At 35.2% G+C, this 21,174-nt stretch overlaps 1 protein-coding gene across 6 annotated transcripts in view; it reads right to left on the bottom strand.

Moving 5' to 3' along the window:
* Positions 1-21,174, bottom strand: part of RBM26 (RNA binding motif protein 26) — a 76,529-nt gene that overhangs the window by 15,888 nt on the left and 39,467 nt on the right. For 4 of the 6 annotated variants that reach the window (XM_082675336.1, XM_082675331.1, XM_082675333.1 and 1 more), the window contains exons 10-18: positions 20,294-20,405; positions 19,079-19,238; positions 16,440-16,604; positions 15,482-15,613; positions 14,188-14,259; positions 5,513-5,638; positions 5,088-5,162; positions 3,474-3,641; positions 1,489-1,593 (exon numbers count right to left, since the gene is read on the bottom strand). In XM_082675336.1, coding sequence (XP_082531462.1) covers positions 1,489-1,593; positions 3,474-3,641; positions 5,088-5,162; positions 5,513-5,638; positions 14,188-14,259; positions 15,482-15,613; positions 16,440-16,604; positions 19,079-19,238; positions 20,294-20,405 — 1,115 coding nt within the window. The remainder of the gene's footprint in view (positions 1-1,488; positions 1,594-3,473; positions 3,642-5,087; positions 5,163-5,512; positions 5,639-14,187; positions 14,260-15,481; positions 15,614-16,439; positions 16,605-19,078; positions 19,239-20,293; positions 20,406-21,174) is intronic. The other 2 variants (XM_082675334.1, XM_082675335.1) reach the window with 1 other exon arrangement.

Genomic DNA, 21,174 nt, shown 5'->3' with positions numbered 1-21,174 from the left:
GAGGGTAGGAGGGAGACGCAAGAGGGAGGAGATATGGGGATGTATGTATACGTATAGCTGATTCACTTCGTTATACAGCAGAAACTAACACACCACTGTAAAGCAATTATACTCCAATAAAGATGTTAAAAAAAATAAAAAATAGAATGTGGGGAAAAAAAAAACACACGTTTACTATAACCTCTTCCAAACTTATTTGGCCTCAAAAGCTTTTTTCACTAATACCTATTAACAAAATATGGAATTGATGTGGTGAATGAACACACTCTGGCAAACACTGCATTACTGCATATACTAATATTAATTGCAAACTAAAGTTTGGCCATCATAAAAGAAAAACAGAAGATGTCATTCAGTGTTTAGCTATATCATGATAAGAATGAAAACATGGACCAATAATATAAAGGATATTAGTAATACTATTATTTATTTGCTAAAATTATGGGCCAAAATTTTAAAAATGATAATGTATTTTTTTAAAGTCGCATGAACACAGGCACGAAATCTCCAGAATGGTGAAAACACAATTTCTATATTAACATAAAAGGAACCTATCTTTTCCAAAACTTGTTATCTTAGGCAGGACACACAGACAACCATATCAGTTTTCCAGAGAACGCAAAATATATGCAGGTTTAATATACCATCCTATGGCTTCCTATGACAGACAAGACAAGAGCCTTAAGACAAGAACAATGGCTGCTAAATGTTAAAGTCTTTAATAGCTGGATACCAGTACTCAATACAGATTTCTACTATGTTGGAAAAAGAAAATCAAGTTGCTAACGAACTTGGAAAAAAAGCATTATTTTCAGATTAAGCAAAAGGAATAAGCTAAAATACAAAAAATTAAATTGTGGCAACGATAAATATAGGCAAGTACCAACTACACTAATGACATAAATGTCCCTGTACTTCAAAATGTAATTCTGATTCTTAAACATCTTTTTGCTAAATGTTAAAAATTCTCATGTATAGAGATCAATTTTACTAGATTTTTCTTATATAATCATATAACTAATTTATAAGAAGTTAGTTTTTTTTCTCTTTAACATCCACAGCACCATCTATAGGCAAAACTTAAGTAAGCATGTTCTTCAATATAATTCTACCACTAAAAGTCTGATCCTTATAGGAACTCAACGTAACATGCCTATACATGCACAGAATATCTCCCTAAGAATAAATGAAAAGGCTTTAATAGATTTTGGTCCTAAGAAGAAAAACAAACCGAAAATAGAAAAGGAACAAAATTCACTAGAAGTAGAGGGACTTGTGTATAAAAGTAGAATGGCTATCACCCCTCATTAAATACTAAGAGATTTTCTATTAGCTCTGAAAGATTTGCTAACCTCTTCCCTCTTTTCTACATCAACTCCCAACATGCCAACGACTGCTGACCAGAATGAGAGGAATGTATTTTCAAATAAACCATCAAGACTGTAACTACTCCTCTTTAGCGTACTGTGTGGCTATCATGAAACATACCTCCAGCTGTAATTCGGTATACTTTCTCCTAAGTTCAGTGACTTCTTCTCCAGCTTGCATCTTCTTATATAAATCCAGTTCTGTGTCAAGTAATTCTTTCTGCATCTACAAAATAGTAATAAATATTTTAGGTGATGACAATCAATATCCTGCATTTATACCAAACTTCTTACAAAGAATTTTTTACACATTCTCATTTAATCCGTACATTTCTTCTCTATCTCCAGTCCTACCATCCTAGTTCAAGCCACCAGTCACCTCTGGTCTACACTACTGCAACAGCTTTCTAACTTGTTCCTACTTCCACTGATTTCCCTATAATTCATTTTCCAGACAGAAGCCAGAGTGAGATTTCTACGGACTGATATGGAGTAATTTTCAGGAAATAACTGAAAAGAAAAGCAAAACACCAAGGTGTTAATGAGGAATATACAGTACGCTTTTATGTAAGAAAGAATACATACACACACACCAAGAGGGAGGGAAGAGTGGGGAACAGAGTGTCAGGGCTCAAAGGGGAATGGTTGTTTATATAAACCTTTTTATATAGTATAACTTTTGAATCATGTTAATGTTTTACTTATTCAAAAAATAAAATTAAATCAGCAAGAATGACAGGGAGAGCGATCCAAAACTGAATACAGACAGAAATAAACCTAACTTTATCAAATTAATAACATAACCACACGAACGGAAAAACACATGATCCTACACCACGGGTCTGACTCTATACTCTTAGTGGAGTATATTATGAGGTTGTAAAGAATGCAAACAAATTCTTAATTTTATATTTAGTTAGTTGTTGGAAGTGGTATTGTTTTAGCAATTCTGGAACTATTCGAATGGATTACAGGACTGTGCAAACGCATACTGTATTGATGTTAGTGGGAACCAAGTTGTCATCATGGGAACAGGGAGATAGGGCATAAGAGAAAGAAAAGAAGAACGCTGTGGTATTAGATTAGAATGAGAAATATCAATATAAACTCATAATTTTATATATATACATATATATATACACACACACATATATACATACACACACACACACAACAAATACACACATACACACACACTAAGTATAAGTATTGTATAACTCCACGGGTTTTTTTTAAATCACTTATTGTCATCTGAAATTAACTTGCTCACTTTTTTGTATCTAATCAGTTAATCTACCTGAATTTTCTCCCTTTCAATCATTCATTCTGGAGACTTCACTGGTGGCACAGTGGTTAAAGAATCTGCCTGCCAATGCAGGGGACATGGGTTCGGGACATGGTCCGGGAAGATCCCACATGCCGCATAGCAATGAAGCCCATGTGACACAACTACTGAGCCTGTGCTCTAGAGCCCGCGAGCCACAACTACTGAGCCCGTGTGCCACAACTACTGAAGCCTGTGCACCTAGAGCCCGTGCTCTGCAACAAGAGAAGCCACTGCAACGAGAAGCCCGCGCACCACAACGAAGAGTATCTCCCGCTCGCCGCAACTAGAGAAAGCCCGTGTGCAGCAATGAAGACCCAATGCAGCCAAAAAATAAAAATAAATAAATAAATTTATTAAAAGAAAATATCATTCATTCTGTACAGTGACATCAGATTGGTACTTCTCTGTTCATTAATATTTTATACCACCAATTACTTACAAAATAAATCTCAAACTCTTCAGTCAAGCATTCCAGTACCTATATTGTTTTGTCCTCTAGCTACCTTTTTAAGATTATCCATAACTATTTGTCTAATTACTGACTTTCTAACTAAAATTGACTTTCTAACTACAATGTGCAGGGTTCAAAAGATGAGTAGAGTTTGCTTGTTTGTGTTTATTTACTTATTAATTACTAGAGAAGGAGAAGAATGGTAGTATATAATGATCAAATTTTGAGCAAAGAATATTAGCTAAAGGAAAACTGAATCTTAAATAATGTAGTGTTTTAATGTTCTTTTAACAAGTAGTAATATGAATAACAATACAAATTGAAATACCTGAGTCTTGGTTTTTATACTTTTTGGAAGACAGCGTCCAGGAGAAGCAGCTTTGACCTCATCTTTCAACTTGGTAATATTTTTTGTCAAAATCTCTAAAGTTTTCATTATTTCTGCTTTATCTTCAGACTTCATTGCTTTGTTTTTCTCCAGTTTCGAAATTAACATCTGGCAAATTTTTAAAAACAAATATATGATACATTCCTACTATTATTTAAAAAGCAAACATGGCAAAGTAAATATAAATAACTGCTACTTTTAGTTTATGTATTCATGACAAGGCTTACAATCACTGAGATAGCAGAAGAGCAGATTGGTGATGCTAACTTTCTCAATTCAAGTCTTAATCTTGGTTTACGTTGTGAAGAACTATATTACTACTTAAGTCTCTTAGAACATAAGTTCAAAGCATACAACCACAAGAAATTTAATTCAATCCCTGAAAAGTTGTCATTTTGAAATAGCAACAATCTTACTTTCTAATCCACTTGCTGATATTACTGATCCTAAGTATTCCCACTCCAAACATAGTCCGTAACCCAGAAAGAATCAGAGGAAAAGTTTTACGGTTTCCCTCCATATGAGATATTAGAAAAATGGCATATTTAGTTACCTACTTTCTTTGTCAGAGGGAACAGTAACTGGCTAGGCTAAGAACAATATGCCCAACATAGATAGGAAGTAAGAAGATAAACATGGTAATATGGAGAAGACATCACAAAGTATTATAGGTTCTCTGAGTCAAGATGGTTTCAGTTTTGGGTGTAAAGCATTGTGATGTCTCTTTATCAAGTACATACAAATTTAAATTAGAAAAGACATACATTTTAAACCAAAAGGTAAAAAGTTTGTGTATTTTCAATATTTTCAAGTGTCATAACTTTTATTACCAGACATAATCAAGAACTGACACTAATTAAATGCCATAACTAGAGCAACACTGTACAAAAGAAATACTGCAAGCCATATAATTTTTAATTTTCTAGCAGCCACCTTACAAAGATAAAAGAGATACATTAAAGTTAATTAAATACATATTCTATTTAACTCATTTTATCAAAAGTAACATTTCAACAAAAACTACTGGGATGTTTTACCATTTTTCTTCATACTACGTGCTTGAAATCTGGTATGTATTTTACACTTACAGCACATCTCAATTTGGATTAGACACATTTCAAGTACCTGATAGTCAGATGTGGCTCTTAGCTGCTGTACCAGACAACATAGGACTAGAGGATCACAAGCCAATTAAAGAAAGGTACATATGTCAACAATGAGAAAAAGGTTCCATTTACTATCTATTGAACTACTGTGCAGCAACATACCTGGATAAATATTCCTTATTTTCATTTCAAGTTGATAGTCATAGCTCCATTTAAACTAATCCATTTCCCAGTCCACTGTGCAATGTATATTACACAATGTAATACACTTCATCACCAACATTTTATCAATTAATATATACATTACTATTGATAAATATTTCAGTTTTACCATTATCAATTACAGTAAATATGTTTCTCAGGACTATCTATAGAGTATAAGATTAAATTCACTAAAAATTATGACACTTATAAATATATTTTGCCAAATCTAACTTTAATATTTTACCTTCTGTGTTTCAATGTGCTTTTCTAAAATTTCTTGTTTTCTTTTCCTTACATCCTGCTGAAGTTTCAGTGCCTCCTAGAGAAGGGATCAAAAATATTATTAGAATATTTACCATGTACCTTTCCAATAAATGAAATTACCCAAGAAGACAGAACTGGTTGTAATTGAAGAAGCTTGGCAACAAAAATGAAATGCAAAGTTTTCCTATGTAAAGCTTAAATAAGTACACAAGTTTCAAAAATCAATCAGGAGAGCCTTTCATTCCAAGATGAAAATTAATATTTACTAATATACTAGGGAAAATAAAAGTTCAGTGGCAGCCAACATATACCTTTCTTTTACTCTATTTTATGATAAGCACTGAAAAAACACATACATGCAGAAAAGCTTCCCGACCTGCAAATTCTGTACACTACTATACTTACCTGTTTTTTTTTCTGTGCTTCATTATTATCAACTGCAGAGGTGGAAACAAGTAAGGTTTTTTGTGCAGCCTTCAAAGCAGCTGGATTATACACCGTTTTTGTTAGGCCAGTAGATGTAGACAACACCTACCAATACAAATTCAATTTCTCAAAAAATGTATCAAGCATTCATGATTTCCTGAGTACTATTTCCTTCAAAACTCTAAAGCACTCCTGTCAAAATCTACCACACTGAACTAAAAGTATTATATATTTGTAATAACTAAGTCACATTAGTGATTTGAAAGAAAGGGTATGAGTGAGGGATAAACTATAAAGTAAAAAAATTTTTAATTAACACCATATACCTTTAGAAGAAAAGCAAAAAGCAAACATACAGAAACTTCAGATCAATAAAAAACACTGCCATTACTGTATCACTGAGAAAATATTAGTTGTTGAATACATTACTAGTATTCCTAGTGACTAAAGCAAAAACTGTACACAAGAACACAGCACAGGAGGAAATCAGACACTGTCCTGCAAACAATTTAAAATGATCATTTGTAATTTACATTTCTGAAATTAACCTTATTGCTTTCTATCTCCATTCCTTTGCTAGCACTGCTCCTACTTTAAGTGACCTTATTCCCTTAAACTCAGCTCAGGTTCAGCACAACCACTCCAGACCTCCACAAAGCTCTAATCATTTATTTCTTCTACCTAGGTCCTTTGATGAAATATTATTCCTATTAAAATATTTAGTAAAAATGACCTGATGACATATTAATTTATTTTATATCTCTCTCCCTATCTTCACTGTAAGAGCCCTGAAACAAAAATAACATGTCTTTCTCCTCTTTGTGCTTCTTCTAGTACCTAAACCTTACTACCAACTAATTATGAGACAATGGGTAAATTCAGGTACCTTCTTGGGCCTCAGTTTGCTCATTAAATAAGAAGTTCAACCTGATGGGGCCTAATGTCCTCACAAACCCAAAAATTCATTCCATGAGGGTAGGGATTTTTTTGCTTGGTTCACTGCTTTACCTTCAGGGCCTAGAACAGCACCGGGGCACACAGCAAATACTCAATAAACACTTTTGCACCAAGTTAAAATGAAATGATGGTAGATCAGAGTGGATAATATTTTCCACACAAAGGTCAATTTAAGAAAATTAAAGTGTATAGGCTGCCTTTTTTATCCTCCGAAAGCAGAAAGTTGTAGGTTCCAAAGAGTGGTTGGTTACTGGTTCTTGGAAAGGAGTTTAGAGATCCCTTCAAAGAGAGCTATGAATGCTATAAAATCTAAACATGAAACCATGTGTGTGAAGAGTGTAACTTCCCAGAGGAAAAAACATAGTTTCCAAAGTCTTAAAGGAATTCATGACCTAAAAGAGGTTAGAAGAACTACATAAATAGAAGAGTATCAATGAGAAAAAGAGCCCTACTTTCTCGGTACTAAAATGTAAATAACTGGGTATATCAGAGAAGTAGCAATCTGGACAATACTTTCTAATCTTTTATCATGAAATTAGATTAGGGAACATCACAAAGCTTAGGCAACTCATCACTATTCTAAGTATCCAAGAATGTCTTAGCCTCTAAATGAAATAAAAACCTAGAATACTGTAATTACACTAGTTCCACATAGCACAGCTGACGTTTAAAAATAAAGGTTCTTTACAACAGTTGATGTGTATCAAACTTTGATAATTTTCTTCAATAATGAAAATACTTAAGATATCACTAACAAGTATGAAATGGTTGCATTCAGTAAAATATAAAGTAGACACAGATTTAGTTCATAGTCTAACTTGTCACATTCTCTGTAACTCTAGAGGAAAAGTTATTCCATGCTACCTTACCACACCATACAATGTCAAACTGTATGATTATATAGGGTGAGATAATAAATTTATAAAGGGAGAAACGTAAGATAATCTGCATAAGAAAGTGACTGAGTGTTTATAAACTGTTTTCGTCATGATGGTTCCATAACAAGTTGAACAGTTGTGACCAAAACAGGATTTCTATACTCAAATAAAGTTGGAAACAATATCATAACCCTACTTTCTAGTTTCAAAATGTATATTATCGTAAGAGCTGTGAGAAAGCCAGAAGTAAAGAAACCTATATAATTTGTTTAATTCAGCATTTCTCCAATTTCAGTGAGTAGGGAACACTCCCTTTCCAAGTACTGTTATTAACACCAGATATCACACTAAGGATTGCTGTTGCAAGGTGAATAAAAGTATATGATAGGGCTTCCCTGGTGGCGCAGTGGTTGAGAGTCCGCCTGCCGATGCAGGGGACACGGGTTCGTGCCCCGGTCCAGGAAGATCCCACGTGCCGCGGGGTGGCTAGGCCTGTGAGCCATGGCCGCTGGGCCTGCGCGTCCGGAGCCTGTGCTCCGCAATGGGAAGGGCCACGGCGGTGAGAGGCCCACATACCGCAAAAAAAAAAAAAAAAAAAGTATATGATAACAGTAAGAAGACTCCTTTATTGCTACAAGCATCTTACTTCCTTGTTTTTTCCAGGAACTTCCTTCTGTAAAAACAGAACATCAGCTAATATATTTCACTGAGCTTAAGATATCACTGCCTAGGAGACACACTGTCATTTAATATAACCCTACTAAAGGAAAAGGCTGCCAATTATAATCATAAATACCAACAACTATAAGATGTAGCCCAATTTCAGAGGTGTAAAAATGTGAAAATAAAATGTCTTAGAAACAGTGAACTATATGATTACAAATATTGCTCACTATCTGAATCTATTAGGTTCCAGAGTTTAGACAGTAAGAGTTTGAATAACAAGAAATATCTGTATTTTTCGAAAGATGAGGATAGAGTTGTCACAGAAGAGAAGAATGTAATGAACCCAAAAGAAAAGATGATGCTACGATTCTAAGAATATAATAAAAACATAGTGGTCTTTCTAAACAACCACACCTCTGTTTTCCAAAATGGTTTCTGCATGTGCTGTATTTTTACATATTGACCTTATTTCCAGTGACCTTACTGTATTCACTTATTAATTCCAATCGCCTGTGAATTCTTTTGGATTTTCTACATATACAATCATATATCATCTGTGAGTAAACACAGTTCTGTTTCTCCCTTTCCAATGTTTATGCCATTTATTTTATTTTATTTCCTTATTGTAGTGGTTAGGCCCTATACTACTGGAAAAAAGTGACAAGAGTGGACATCGTTTGCTGTTCCTGATCTCAGGGGGAAAGTATTCAATATTTCACCATTGAATATGTTAACTGTAGGGGTTTGTTATTTTGCAAATATACTTTGTCAAAATTAAGGAAGTTTTTTTCTATTCCTAGTTTGCAGAATGCTTAATGTGACTAAATAATTTTACCACATTTCTTTTCTACTGCGATAATCACATGGGGTCCTTCTCCCTCCCTCCAACATCTACCACATACCTCCTCCCAACCCTTTATTTTGTTAATATGGTGAAATAAATGATTTTCAAATGTTAAATCAACCTTGCATTTCTGGAATAAACTCTACCTGGTCAGGATGTATTATCTTTCTCATATCACTGTACATTTGCTAACATTTTACTTAGGATTTTTGCGTTTATGTTCATGAGATATTGGCTTGTAATTTTCATTTCTTGTAGTACACTTGTCAGGTCGGGTATCAAAGCTCTCTTCAATTCGTAAGATGAGCTGAAAAGTATCACACGCTTTGTTGTTAAAATATGCATCACTAATACCTCTTACTTCCCAAGATAAAAGCCAATTCTCCAATAAAATAGAGGTTATAATCCATTAACACCTCCTTATCTTACTTCCTATATAAAATATTACAAGCCATGACTATTATTAGTACTTGTAAAAAAAAAAGAAAAATAGATGTTTCTCACGGATAAAAATGGAATAAAAGAAGTATTTTGTAAAAATTACCTACTGCAAAAGAAGGTTATTACAAATTAAGTCATCCAAGTATCATTTTTTAATAACCAGTGCCCAAGTTAAAATCAAATACAAAAGAAACATAGTTAGGATGCCCCAAAGCAACACTCCCAATAAGCTAGTTCTCACAGGTGTCTAAAGCAGAAGTGCCTTGCTTAAATGCAATAAAAAGACAGTATTCTGGCTTCCCTGGTGGCGCAGTGGTTGAGAGTCCGCCTGCCGATGCAGGGGACGCAGGTTCGTGCCCTGGTCCGGGAAGATTCCACATGCCGCGGAGTGGCTAGGCCCGTGAGCCGTGGCCACTGAGCCTGCGCGTCCGGAGCCTGTGCTCCGCAACGGGAGAGGCCACAACAGTGAGAGGCCCACGTACCACAAAAAAAAAGACAGTATTCTGAGGAGTTATGTGTAGGAAACTTATTAATATATAATTACCATATAGTCAACTTTTATATTAAGTAAATAATCAGCCTTTCAATAAATCTCAATGTTCACTTATGACATTCCCTTAAAGCAGCATACAGATGTGTTTTCTGTGGCAAAACTTAACTGGGAATTCCAGTGAGGACGACAGGAGTTTACTTTAAAATTAAGTTTATCAAATATTTTCAGGAATTAACGATTTTATTTCTTACAAGAATACCAAGTAGCTTAAAAGAGACAAAGGGATTGAAGATCTTGCAGAGAAATATCTTAACATCAAAGAAAAACATGTTTAAGTCAGTAATCAATTTTTGCTACAACAGCTCGGTTCCCAGAAAATTCAGCATAGCAAATAATTTTATATAAATCATATTTCTCTGTAAGAAAAATAATCCTGGTAATAATACTGACTGAGTAATCCACAGAATAATCCTGACAGAGGCCAATCCATTTTTTAAAATTAAAATTAGTCAATAACAGTTATGAAAAGAAATGATCATACATTTCCTTAAACTTTATAATAACATAGCAAAATTACACAACAAAAATTTTAAAAATCAAAGGGTTACTTAAATGACTGTATTTTATCGTTAAGGAAACAGAGAAAGTAAGACTTATCCAGGATCATCCAGAATGTCAGCTGCTAAAACCTAACAGCCAAATTCTCTATATGACATGCAATGTTCCTTCAATTATGCCACACAATTTCCCTTTTAAAAGTTCCATGGTACAGATGTCAGCTTATCATCATGCAAGGGGACCAGGATATATTTTTAGATTACCAAAAAAAAACCCTGCTAAGGAACAATAACATCCTGTACCATAAGTATGATATACCTAAAACTGATATAAGAACATTAAATATTCAACTGATTAGTCAGTTTACCTTCTTAGAATTTAGAAGAGCTTTACGGGGATAATTTGGACAGTCTAAACCTTTTTTAAAAAACTAACCAGGACGGACTTCCCTGGTGGTGCAGTGGTTAAGAATCTGCCTGCCAATGCAGGGGACACGGGTTCGATCCCTGGTCTGGGAAGATCCCACATGCTGCAGAGCAACTAAGCCCGTGCGCCGCAATACTCTGAGCCTGTGCTCTAGAGCCTGCAAGTCACAACTATTGAGCTTGCATGCCACAACTACTGAAGCCTGTGCGCCTAAAGCCCATGCTCCACAACAAGAGAAGCCACCGCAATGAGAAGCCCGTGCACCACAATGAGAGTAGCCCCCGCTGGCCACAACTAGAGAAAGCCCGCGTGCAGCAAGAAAGACCCAATGCAGCCAAAAATAAATAAATAAATAAATTTATTTTTTAAAAAAACAAAACTAACCAGGATGGTATATGCAGGTGCCACCTTTATTCTTCATAAATCTCTCTAGAGTAAGCTGAGGCACTCAAACATCATTTTACTGATCACTCTACTCAAACAATACCTATTTAATAGCTATTACAGTATCTTAATATTTAGCAGTAAAAATTAGGTTTTAAGTTTCCTCTTTCTTAGCCCTCTCACATGCAATCTTAGAATAACAAAGAATCACTAGAGAGTTTAGTGGGTGCTATTTACAGGAAGGGGATAAAATTTTACATTTGTGTACTTGTTTGCTTTAACAATGACAAAAGGGCTTCCCCGGTGGCACAGTGGTTGAGAATCTCCCTGCCGATGCAGGGGACACGGGTTCGCGCCCCAGTCCAGGAAGATCCCACATGCCACGGAGCGGCTGCGCCCGTAAGCCATGGCCGCTGAGCCTGCGCGTCCGCTCCGCAACGTGAGAGGCCACAACAGTGAGAGGCCCGCGTACCGCAAAAACAATGACAAAAGGTATTGTTTGGATGCAAGGTTTGAGTTTTTCCCAGCCTTCAATTTAAAAAAAAAATGAAATAACATTTGATGATGGGGAACATTCTCCTACTCTTCCTAAGACTTCTCTGAATCACTGAGCTCTAAGGATTATGCAGTAAAAACCCCTATGGACTAGGGGAACAGAAATAACCAAGAATAAGCAAAAACAAAATGCTATTCTGTAAACACGTTCACTGAAGATGACAGGAAGTTACATACTTGTAAATAATTGCTTTCCTTAGAAGATTCTTTACAATATTTACTGAGTAGGTTTTTTTTCATAAATAGCCCACTACCATTAGTGATTTTTCACAAATATACTTAATGCTAACTATATTAGCAAATTTATACTATCAATTCCAAATTTGGACACCTTTCATCTAAAGCTATATAAAACACGTTAAAAAACAATAATGAGAACAAGTAGCAAAACACGCTAGAAAAGTTTTGTAAAAGCTATAATTAGTACACTTCAATTTCAGAATCCAAATCTTGACATAAACAGATCCTACACATAATCAGGGTTGTAGACCTCACCAGAATTGCTCAGCACTATACTAAGTAACAGTCCTTATATTGTTATTTTATTCCTTAGTTACTTATTATCAAGGAGGGTAAAAATAATCAAAGTAAATATTTAGATGCTGCTAAATTTAGTGGCATAGACTAAGCCACACAAATTCGGGAGGGGGGCATATATGGAAAACTCTGGAGGTTTCATAGTAGAGGTTAGAGAGATTTTCAATCTTTAAAAGAATGACTAGAAATCTGTTAGGCAGAAGGAAATTACTCCAGAAAAACCACCATCAAAAAAAAAAAAAAAAGAGGCAGGAAATAGCAAGAGACAATGAACAGAAAAGGGCTCATTAGGGTAGAAAGGAACAACTAAAGCAGAGGTAACAGAACCACAATAATTGAGGTATGATGAGTTATGAATCAAGCAAATTCAGCTGAGGAAATGAAAGTTTCTGTACGAAGTGAACATTAAAATAAGTCTGGGGCTTCCCTGGTGGCGCAGTGGTTGAGAGTCCGCCTGCTGATGCAGGGGACGTGGGTTCTGTGCCCCGGTGTGGGAAGATCCCACATGCCGCGGAGCAGCTGGGCCTGTGAGCCATGGCCGCGAAGCCTGCGTGTCCAGAGCCTGTGCTCCGCAGCGGTAGAGGCCACGACAGTGAGGGGCCCACGTACCACAAAAAAAAAAAAAAGTCTGAGAGTAGAATGGTGGCAGTGTAAACTAGAGGAGGGGGATGCCAGTCCAGAGGCCAGGGAACTGAAGGAGACAAATGGACTACAAACACAAGTGAATGACTCTAAGGCTTCTAGACTGCACAAGGAAAATGGTGGCATCACTTCCAGAGGTGGGTGGCTAGGAGGAGAAATTACTTTATAGGGGAAATAATGAATCATTTTAGGCATTTTATGCCTAAAGTAATGCTGAGGTACCCAAGAAGAAAATGTGATATACAAAATGAGATTCATACTCAAATTTCTAGAATTGCCAAAGTTTAACACAGTAAATAGGAAAATAATATACTGAAGAACCAGTGAAGAGAGCAGGTCAGCTATTTCATGGGATGCTCTAATTAACTATAATGTCAATTTCCCACGTAATCTTCATAATGGAAGGAGCCATGGACTAGAAAGAAATCAAAGACCCAGATTCCAGTCCTAGCTCAGTAACTCATAGTGTATAGGTCAATCATAAAACTATTTGGGGGTTACCTTCCTTAAGGTGAGGATAAAGAAATGAGAAAGATCATCTAATTCTAATATTCTGTGATTCGACATACCTCAAAAAAGACTAAAGATCAGGGCCATTCACTCATACCTAAACAGAAAAAAATAACACATCTACACAGAGCTATAAGACAGGTCCAAAAATGTTCTCAATTTAATCAGCATTTGCTCCCCTCATTTAAAAAAAGAAATAACTAACTATATTGTCAGGCTATACACAATAGCTGTTTGTAATAAATAAAAAACTTATTTATATCATTCTAATTTACAAAATACTCTTTAAATAATTGATTTTATTTAATCATGATAAAACCCCATAAGACAAATATTACCATCACCATTTTACTGATGAGGAAAAGGGTTCAGAAAGGTTAAGAGCACTGCCCAAAGTCATGCAGTTAGTAAGTGAAGAGCCAGAGCTCAAACTCAGGTAAAATTCCTAATTCATGGCCCTCTCTATAAGGTTGTCAGAGTTTTCAAATTAAAATGTATGATATCTCTAAAGAAAAAATAGTAAATAAAAACAAAAAGAATGGAGCATAAGGAAATACAGTGAGCAGCAAGTATTAAAATGCTGATGCAAAAAGCAAAAAGAGGTAGGCAAATATTTTTCTTTTTCAGCAAATGGAAAGCAAAAAGGTAGGAATAAAAGATACAATTAAGAAGAGTTTGGAACTATGAAAAAAATTAAAAAATTAAGATGCCACCTGAAAACATTTATGAAGCCAAGACACACACATCATGCTATTCTTCTTACCTTTTCAGTTGCTGAAACAGATGGCTTTGATACAAAACCCAACCTGTCCTTCACAGATAACTTAGTTACATTCTAAAAAAATTAAAATGGACATATTCAGTGTTTCCCCAAACATATATAAGTCTGTAGGGATTTTGAACATTCTGATTTTACTAACATATACTGACTCTGTAAGTATACTGATGTTAATAACAAAACCTTGGGCCTTCTGCAAAGACAGAGACAGAAAGAAAATGTTTGGAAAAACGAACAGTATACAGTATTACTCAATCATGGAAAATTATGATGTAAAATAAGAGATTTGAACCAGGTGGTTGCTAAAGTCCCCTCCAGTGATACAGAACCATACATTCTTAGAATCCTATGTTGACAAGTAGAAAGTTTGTACATTCTAAATATTAGATCTGAGTAGTTAAAATACATGCCTGCTTTGTGAGCTTAAAACAAATGCCATTCTTTCCTAAATTACGTTTGTTTTATAGCCAAATACACTGTATTTGGTGATGATTTGGGATAGCAGGATTGGAGGAGTTTTTTTTTAGTACCTAATAATTTACTAATTTACATTCTGCATGTTTTTGTAAAATCTCAATATCTTACTCTTCAGGAATTATCTATAAAGACTTATTTTAACAAGGTGGCATCCATTAGCTAAGTAGGATACGACATCCTAACTATTTCACACAGCAAATATTGAAACATAAGAGACTGAGGGTGCAGAAACAAGAAAGTGCCACTCAAGTGTGGAAGGGAGGGAAGGGAATGGCATATGGAGAAGAGAATTTGAGAGTCAGGAATAAGTGATGCAAAGTTCTGAGAGAGCTGCATAAGTAACTTCAAGGTTTAAGCCTTCCCTTTCCAAAAGCTTTCAGTGTAGTCTACTGCATAATTATCTCTGGAACAACATTCTAGTTAAGTAAAAGATGATGGGAAAAATAAGATTTAATGTACTAAAACTTTACATTTTAGACAGTTTTGCTGGAAAATGTCTCCTCTACAAAGTGAAAAAGTATTTATTCTCATAAATAAGTATTAGCTATATGAAAGAATTTAAGATTCAAATACTATAGGAAAAGTAGACTGTGAAAACGTTATGGTAATGGTAAAAAAAAATTTTACAAGTGGTGTTCAAATACGAATAGACAATCATATTTCTGCATAAAACGTATATATAATACATATATATATATATATATATATATATACAGACACACAATTATAATTCAAATCACCAAGGGAAACTAATTGACTGAGAACCTATTACAGGACAGGCACAGTAAGACTTTTCATTTACCTGAGGAAGTTCTGAACTGGCACTCTGGGCTTCTGCTGGTTCAACAGTACTTGAAGGTACCGGACCCAACCGCTCTTTGACTGACTGCTTCACAACAGGCAAAATGGGCTGCTGGACTAAAGGCTGCATTACCTCAGAACAAGAAAAACATGTTAAACAAGTTGATTAGTTCATGAGCATGGAAGGTAACCTTTGTTATTTTGTTACTAAGTTGCCCATGCAGAGAAAGTTTTAAAAGTGCAGCTTATAATCAAAACCTAACCACCTCCCAAATTCCTTCATGCATGTATACAGATGCATAAAATATTTACAAAGTAGAGGAAAAAAATCAAAATCTGACCTTCACTATCTTGTCTCTTTTTTTAGTTAACAGAAGAAAGATAAACAGAAAAACAAACTGCTGTAGTACACATCTGCAAACAATTAAACTTTACATATTCATTGGCTCACTGATTGAAAGAGAGAAAAAGAGAGCGAAGGAAGGATTTCCAATATGAACCCACAGTCTGAGTTTCTAGAATACACACAGCAACCATGTACTGGAGTATCTCCCATGTAACAGGGACTGTTCTATAGGCTCTACACATATCATCTTATAATTATCTAAACTAGGGATTAATGTCATAATAAAATGCGAGAACAGGTTAGAGAAGTTGCTTTTAAAAAACACTGTGCCAAGGGCTTCCCTGGTGGCGCGGTGGTTGAGAGTCCGCCTGCCAATGCAGGGGACACGGGTTCATGCCCCGGTCCGGGAGGATCCCACATGCCGCAGAGCGGCTGGGCCCGTGAGCCATGGCCGCTGAGCCTGCGCGTCTGGAGCCTGTGCTCCGCAGCGGGAGAGGCCACAACAGTGAGAGGCCTGCGTACCGCAAAAAAACAAAAACAAAAAACAAAAAAAAACACTGTGCCAAGAGCGTTCCAAGAAAAGCATTTAATTTCACACAAATTTCTCTCTTACTTTTGGAGAAGTAGTTTGTAACTGCTGGGTGCTTCCTTCTCTGTGCCAATAAACCTTAATAAAGCGATTATTTAGCACTGCTTCTGTACTTGATATTGCTTTCTTTGCTTCTTCATATGTTGCAAATTGGATAAGGGCACCTTCAGGATCACCATTATAGGCAACCTAAAATTTAAAATATTAAGCACAGTGAATTTGTGAATGAATCTATTGCTTTATACAGTAAAATTCCCCAAGAAATGAAATATTGGTCCTCCAAGTAAGAGTCTACCTTTACACTTCCTTATATCTAGATTATTACCGTAGCCTACTTTCACTCCAGAAGAAATGGTAACTGAGGACCGTTCAGAGTGGAATCAGAGCCTCCTCTATATAACACTTAGTAGAGAATGCTCACTGCACAAATGTTAAATACAAGCATTAGAATGTTTCACTTTTTACCCCCAATATTAAGGCTATGAGAAATAATCCTTATGTCACTGAGTGACATGACTTAGATCCCCAGAGTCAGAAAAAGTCAGTAAACTACTTTGAAAGGAGTGATCTCTAATTGAAAATCACAGAAAAATCCATCTGTAAAATTTTCCAAATTGGTAACCCTCACAAAAATATTTCCAAGAGCGTAAGAAAATTTAAGGTGGGCAGGGGGAGTAAGATCTACAAAACAATAGCAACAATCACATTTTACACATAAGGAAACTAAGATTCAAAGAGTGCGTGATTCTGTAGATCCATACAATGAGTAAGTAGTAGATCCAGGGCTTTTTAGTGTTCAATTTCCTGTTCTTTCAATAATACCAGTACCTTCCGAAGTATGTTATATAAACTACTGGTGATGCAAAGCAATACAAAATAAGGATTAAGCACACAGACCCTGAATCAAGCAACCTCGCTCCAGATAACAATACCCACTCAGTAGTTGTTAAGAATTAAATAGTAATTCATGTAAAACAGAGGGGGGGGCAGTTATATTAGGATAAAGCTGAAGGGTTTTTTTAAACTAACTTTCAAATATATGTATTTTATAAATAATAATGCAGGTAGTATACAGATACAGCAGTAGGACCTGTACAGAGATAAGATACCAATCTCACCAGTAACTGAGGAAATACAAGTTGAAACAATGGTGAGATACCATGTTTTAACCCTCAGCTTTAAACTTCTTTAAATTTAATATTACTAATGTAGTTAACTGTGTAAGGAAAAGAACTTTTTAAAGTCTAGATCTAAATGTGCTAGATAAATCGAATTGCCATAAAAAGATATTTAGAGATATTCAAGATGCAGTAAATAACTACAGGGTAATATGTATACTAGAGACCCACATACTTTTAAATATGTACATATTTTTAAGTTTGCATACTGATTTATAGGTAGATACATACTCACAGAAATACAAAACAAAAAATCCAAAATAACACATGGTAAATTGTTACCAATAAAGTAATAATATTATGGGTATATATGAGAAGAAGAATGGAAGAGACAGAGAGCTGAACACATTTTCTTTAAATTCTATGTAAATCTCTACTGCCCCACACTTTTTTGTTGAACTTTCTTTTCATTTTAGGGATTGACTGACTGACTGATTTGGCTGCGTTGGGTTTTCGTTGCTGCCTGAGGGCTTTCTCTAGCTGCGGCGAGCGAGGGCTACTTTTCGTTGCAGTGCGCAGGCTTCTCATTGCGGTGGCTTCTCTTGTTGCGGAGCACGTGCTCTAGGCACGTGGGCTCAGTAGTTGTGGCTCGTGGGCTCTAGAGCGCAGGCTCAGTAGTTGTGGCACACGGGCTTAGTTGCTCCGCGGCATGTGGGATCTTCCTGGACCAGGGATCAAACCCGTGTCCTATGCATTGGCAGGTGGATTCTTAACCACTGCACCACCAGAGAAGTCCCTCATCTATTACTTTTATAATATTATTTTTTAAATGGAAAGAAAACAAATTTTTCCAAATATCAACTTAAGCTGTACTCTCTAACATTTATTCTTATCCAATTATGGGAAATAATTTAGTTCAAAAGAATGCTGCACAAACTGGAGAAGAAGCCCAACATTATTTGAACTTTCAACATATTACATAATGTAAACTCAATACTAAATAACCTCACAAGTAACATACAGCTAAGCCAAGGTCTAATTTTAAGGGAAATCAAATACAAATTACACTGATATTTATCTTAAAAGATGTTCAAAAGTGGAAGAGTAAAAAGTAAATGTTTAAACTGATTATGGATTACCTGGTATCTGGGCCCCCAAAGTATCTATTAAATGTGTCCCACCATAGCGGCAGCAAAAATATCTGACTGAAGCATTCTGCTAATGTGAAACTAAGGAAATGAAAACTACTTTAAGATTAGATTTTACCACTGTGGTTATTTAACTTTGCTGTAATTTTATGATAATCTCTATTAGGTAAAAAGTGTATAATAAGATCAATCAAGTCTCCTGCCTTTTGAAAGTAAATAGTTATTCAAAATCACATTTTCCTAAAATAAAAAGTTTCACTTCATATCCATTTTTCTAAACTTAGAATATTACAAAAGTTTCCATAATATTTTCTTATAAAACTATTTTTCTTACTATATTAAGATTCCCTCTCTAGATAATTAAGCAGAGACAACAGAATCACTTCAAAGCTCTTACCTGTAAGTTAACCAAGGTTCCAAATCGACTAAAATGCTCATTAAGTTTGCTGATATTATTTAATTCTGGAGGAACTTTTCTAAGTTCAAGTTTGGTATTTTCATTTCCGAACTGAACCTTTTTCTGGAAGCCTGGGCTGTTTGTTCTATTAAAATTTGGCCTGTAACAAAAATCAAGTTAATTAATACATTCATTTATAAATCCTGATCCCTATCAAGTACAAAGGAATAAAGTTTTGCAACTTAAGTTCAATTTTTTTTTCAAAATTGAAATTGCTAGTTGATAAAGGGAATTTTTTTTTCCCTCAAAAAATGAAGTTTCCAAATGAGTAGTGTTCATTATCTTTCATGGAAGCCAAATGAGAAGGTTTCTTCCTCATCATTAGTTCCTTTTCACTTCTATTCCACTCCTACTTAAAATTCTTAGCAGAAAAGTTCTTAGCACCCTCTTTCAGTCAATTTGCCTATATAACCTTTGCCATTTCTGCAAAGGCTAACTTATTGAGATATTTCCTACTTCAAAACATTGATTAAAAGCAAGAAATGACTGTCTCGACCTCCTTCCAATTTAAAAAAAAAGTCAGAATTGTAGACCATACGTTTGACACTTGAAGAAAGGGGGTCAAAACTGTGGCCCAGGGAGGTTACATTGCTTGCCCTAAATCACAGAATTAAAGGCAGAAACAGAACTAGAAATTATCCATTATTAAACATATGTTAAAGCTCTAAAAGTGTGATCCCAGTCTTTCCTCAAACATGCAAATGAATCATCAAACACACAGCCTCCCCTACCCCCACAAAGGCTGCTTTCTAACTCCTAACAGGAACTGCCCACATGTAAAGTCTCCTCTCATACCTAACCCTTCCTTCCTTCCTTCCCTAAGAGTAGGCTCATGACTATCCTTTAAACAGCTAGTATTCAACAACATTGCTAAATTAAGGGGTGGGTTGTTGTTGTTTTTGTGAAGGTAGGGGGAGGTACAAATAGGAAAAATAATGTGCTCAACCACCACACCATTTCTATAAGAAAGTACCTTCCAAGTACCAGACTACTAACTTACATATTTTTAGAAAACAAATACTATACACTTTAGTTGGGGACTGCCTACAGAATAAATTTTATTTTGAAAGAGACCACTATACTGTCACAATAATACTGCAACGATCCTAAAGATCACTGCATAATAAAATTCCTCAATTTCCCCTGCCAGCTTACTTATCAAACCAAGTCTTCTTTGTAGGAACTCCAGGCTCCCCAGAACCAATGGTTCTTTTCCTTGACTCTGAATCCACTACTATCCTCATACTGCTTTTATTAGGAGGCTTTTCTGTTTGAAACAAAAGAAAAGAAAGCATAGATTAATATTTTCTGTTAATCGTAGCCACCTCCTTAAATCTGCATTAAAAACAAAGTTCTGGATTTTTGTCCAAATATACATTTTAGAAGAAATAGAAATATAAGTACATCTAAATACAGTCATCTAAGGGATTTTAACTTATTTTGAATTCCTTTCACGCTTAACTGAACAATAATCAGTAATTCTCATATGTCAAATTAATAATAAATAAATCATCTTGGGGCTGAGTTTATAGTTTTGAAATTAAATGCACAATCTACAAGATTTAAAATTTAACACTAGTCTAGTAATCCTAAGACTCAATAACTTGGAGTTGTGACTGAAATGAGTTGCTTATTTAAACATCAGCATATTAACAAAATAAAATCATGTTAAATTAAAAAAGGTAAATATTCAACATTGAAATGCAGTGAAGAGCTGTAAATATGTGCTACTTTCAACATTTTACATACACTTAGATGGAGTTTGACAAACACAAAACTACATTTAACCTGTTATTCCCAAATGACGCCAAAGTTTAAAACATGCTAACATTAGTCCACACGGAAAAAATATATTTTAAAACTCCTTTCTTAAAAGATGGATAAATTGGTTATATAACTCCTATTCTGAGTATTTCTAAACATATAACTAACCAAAAGAACTTAGGATCTGTTTCAGCACAATCTCTCTTATGGCTACCACTATAGTCTCCATGCAGGAGATCCTCCTACCAAATCTGTTCTTCCTCTCAATGAAT

Source organism: Grampus griseus (assembly GCF_964374135.1).
Source record: "Grampus griseus genome assembly, chromosome: 18".
In the NCBI taxonomy this organism is placed as follows: Eukaryota; Metazoa; Chordata; class Mammalia; order Artiodactyla; family Delphinidae; genus Grampus; species Grampus griseus.
The sequence above is the reverse complement of the archived record's forward strand: the minus strand, read 5'-3'. Positions and strand labels throughout refer to the sequence as shown.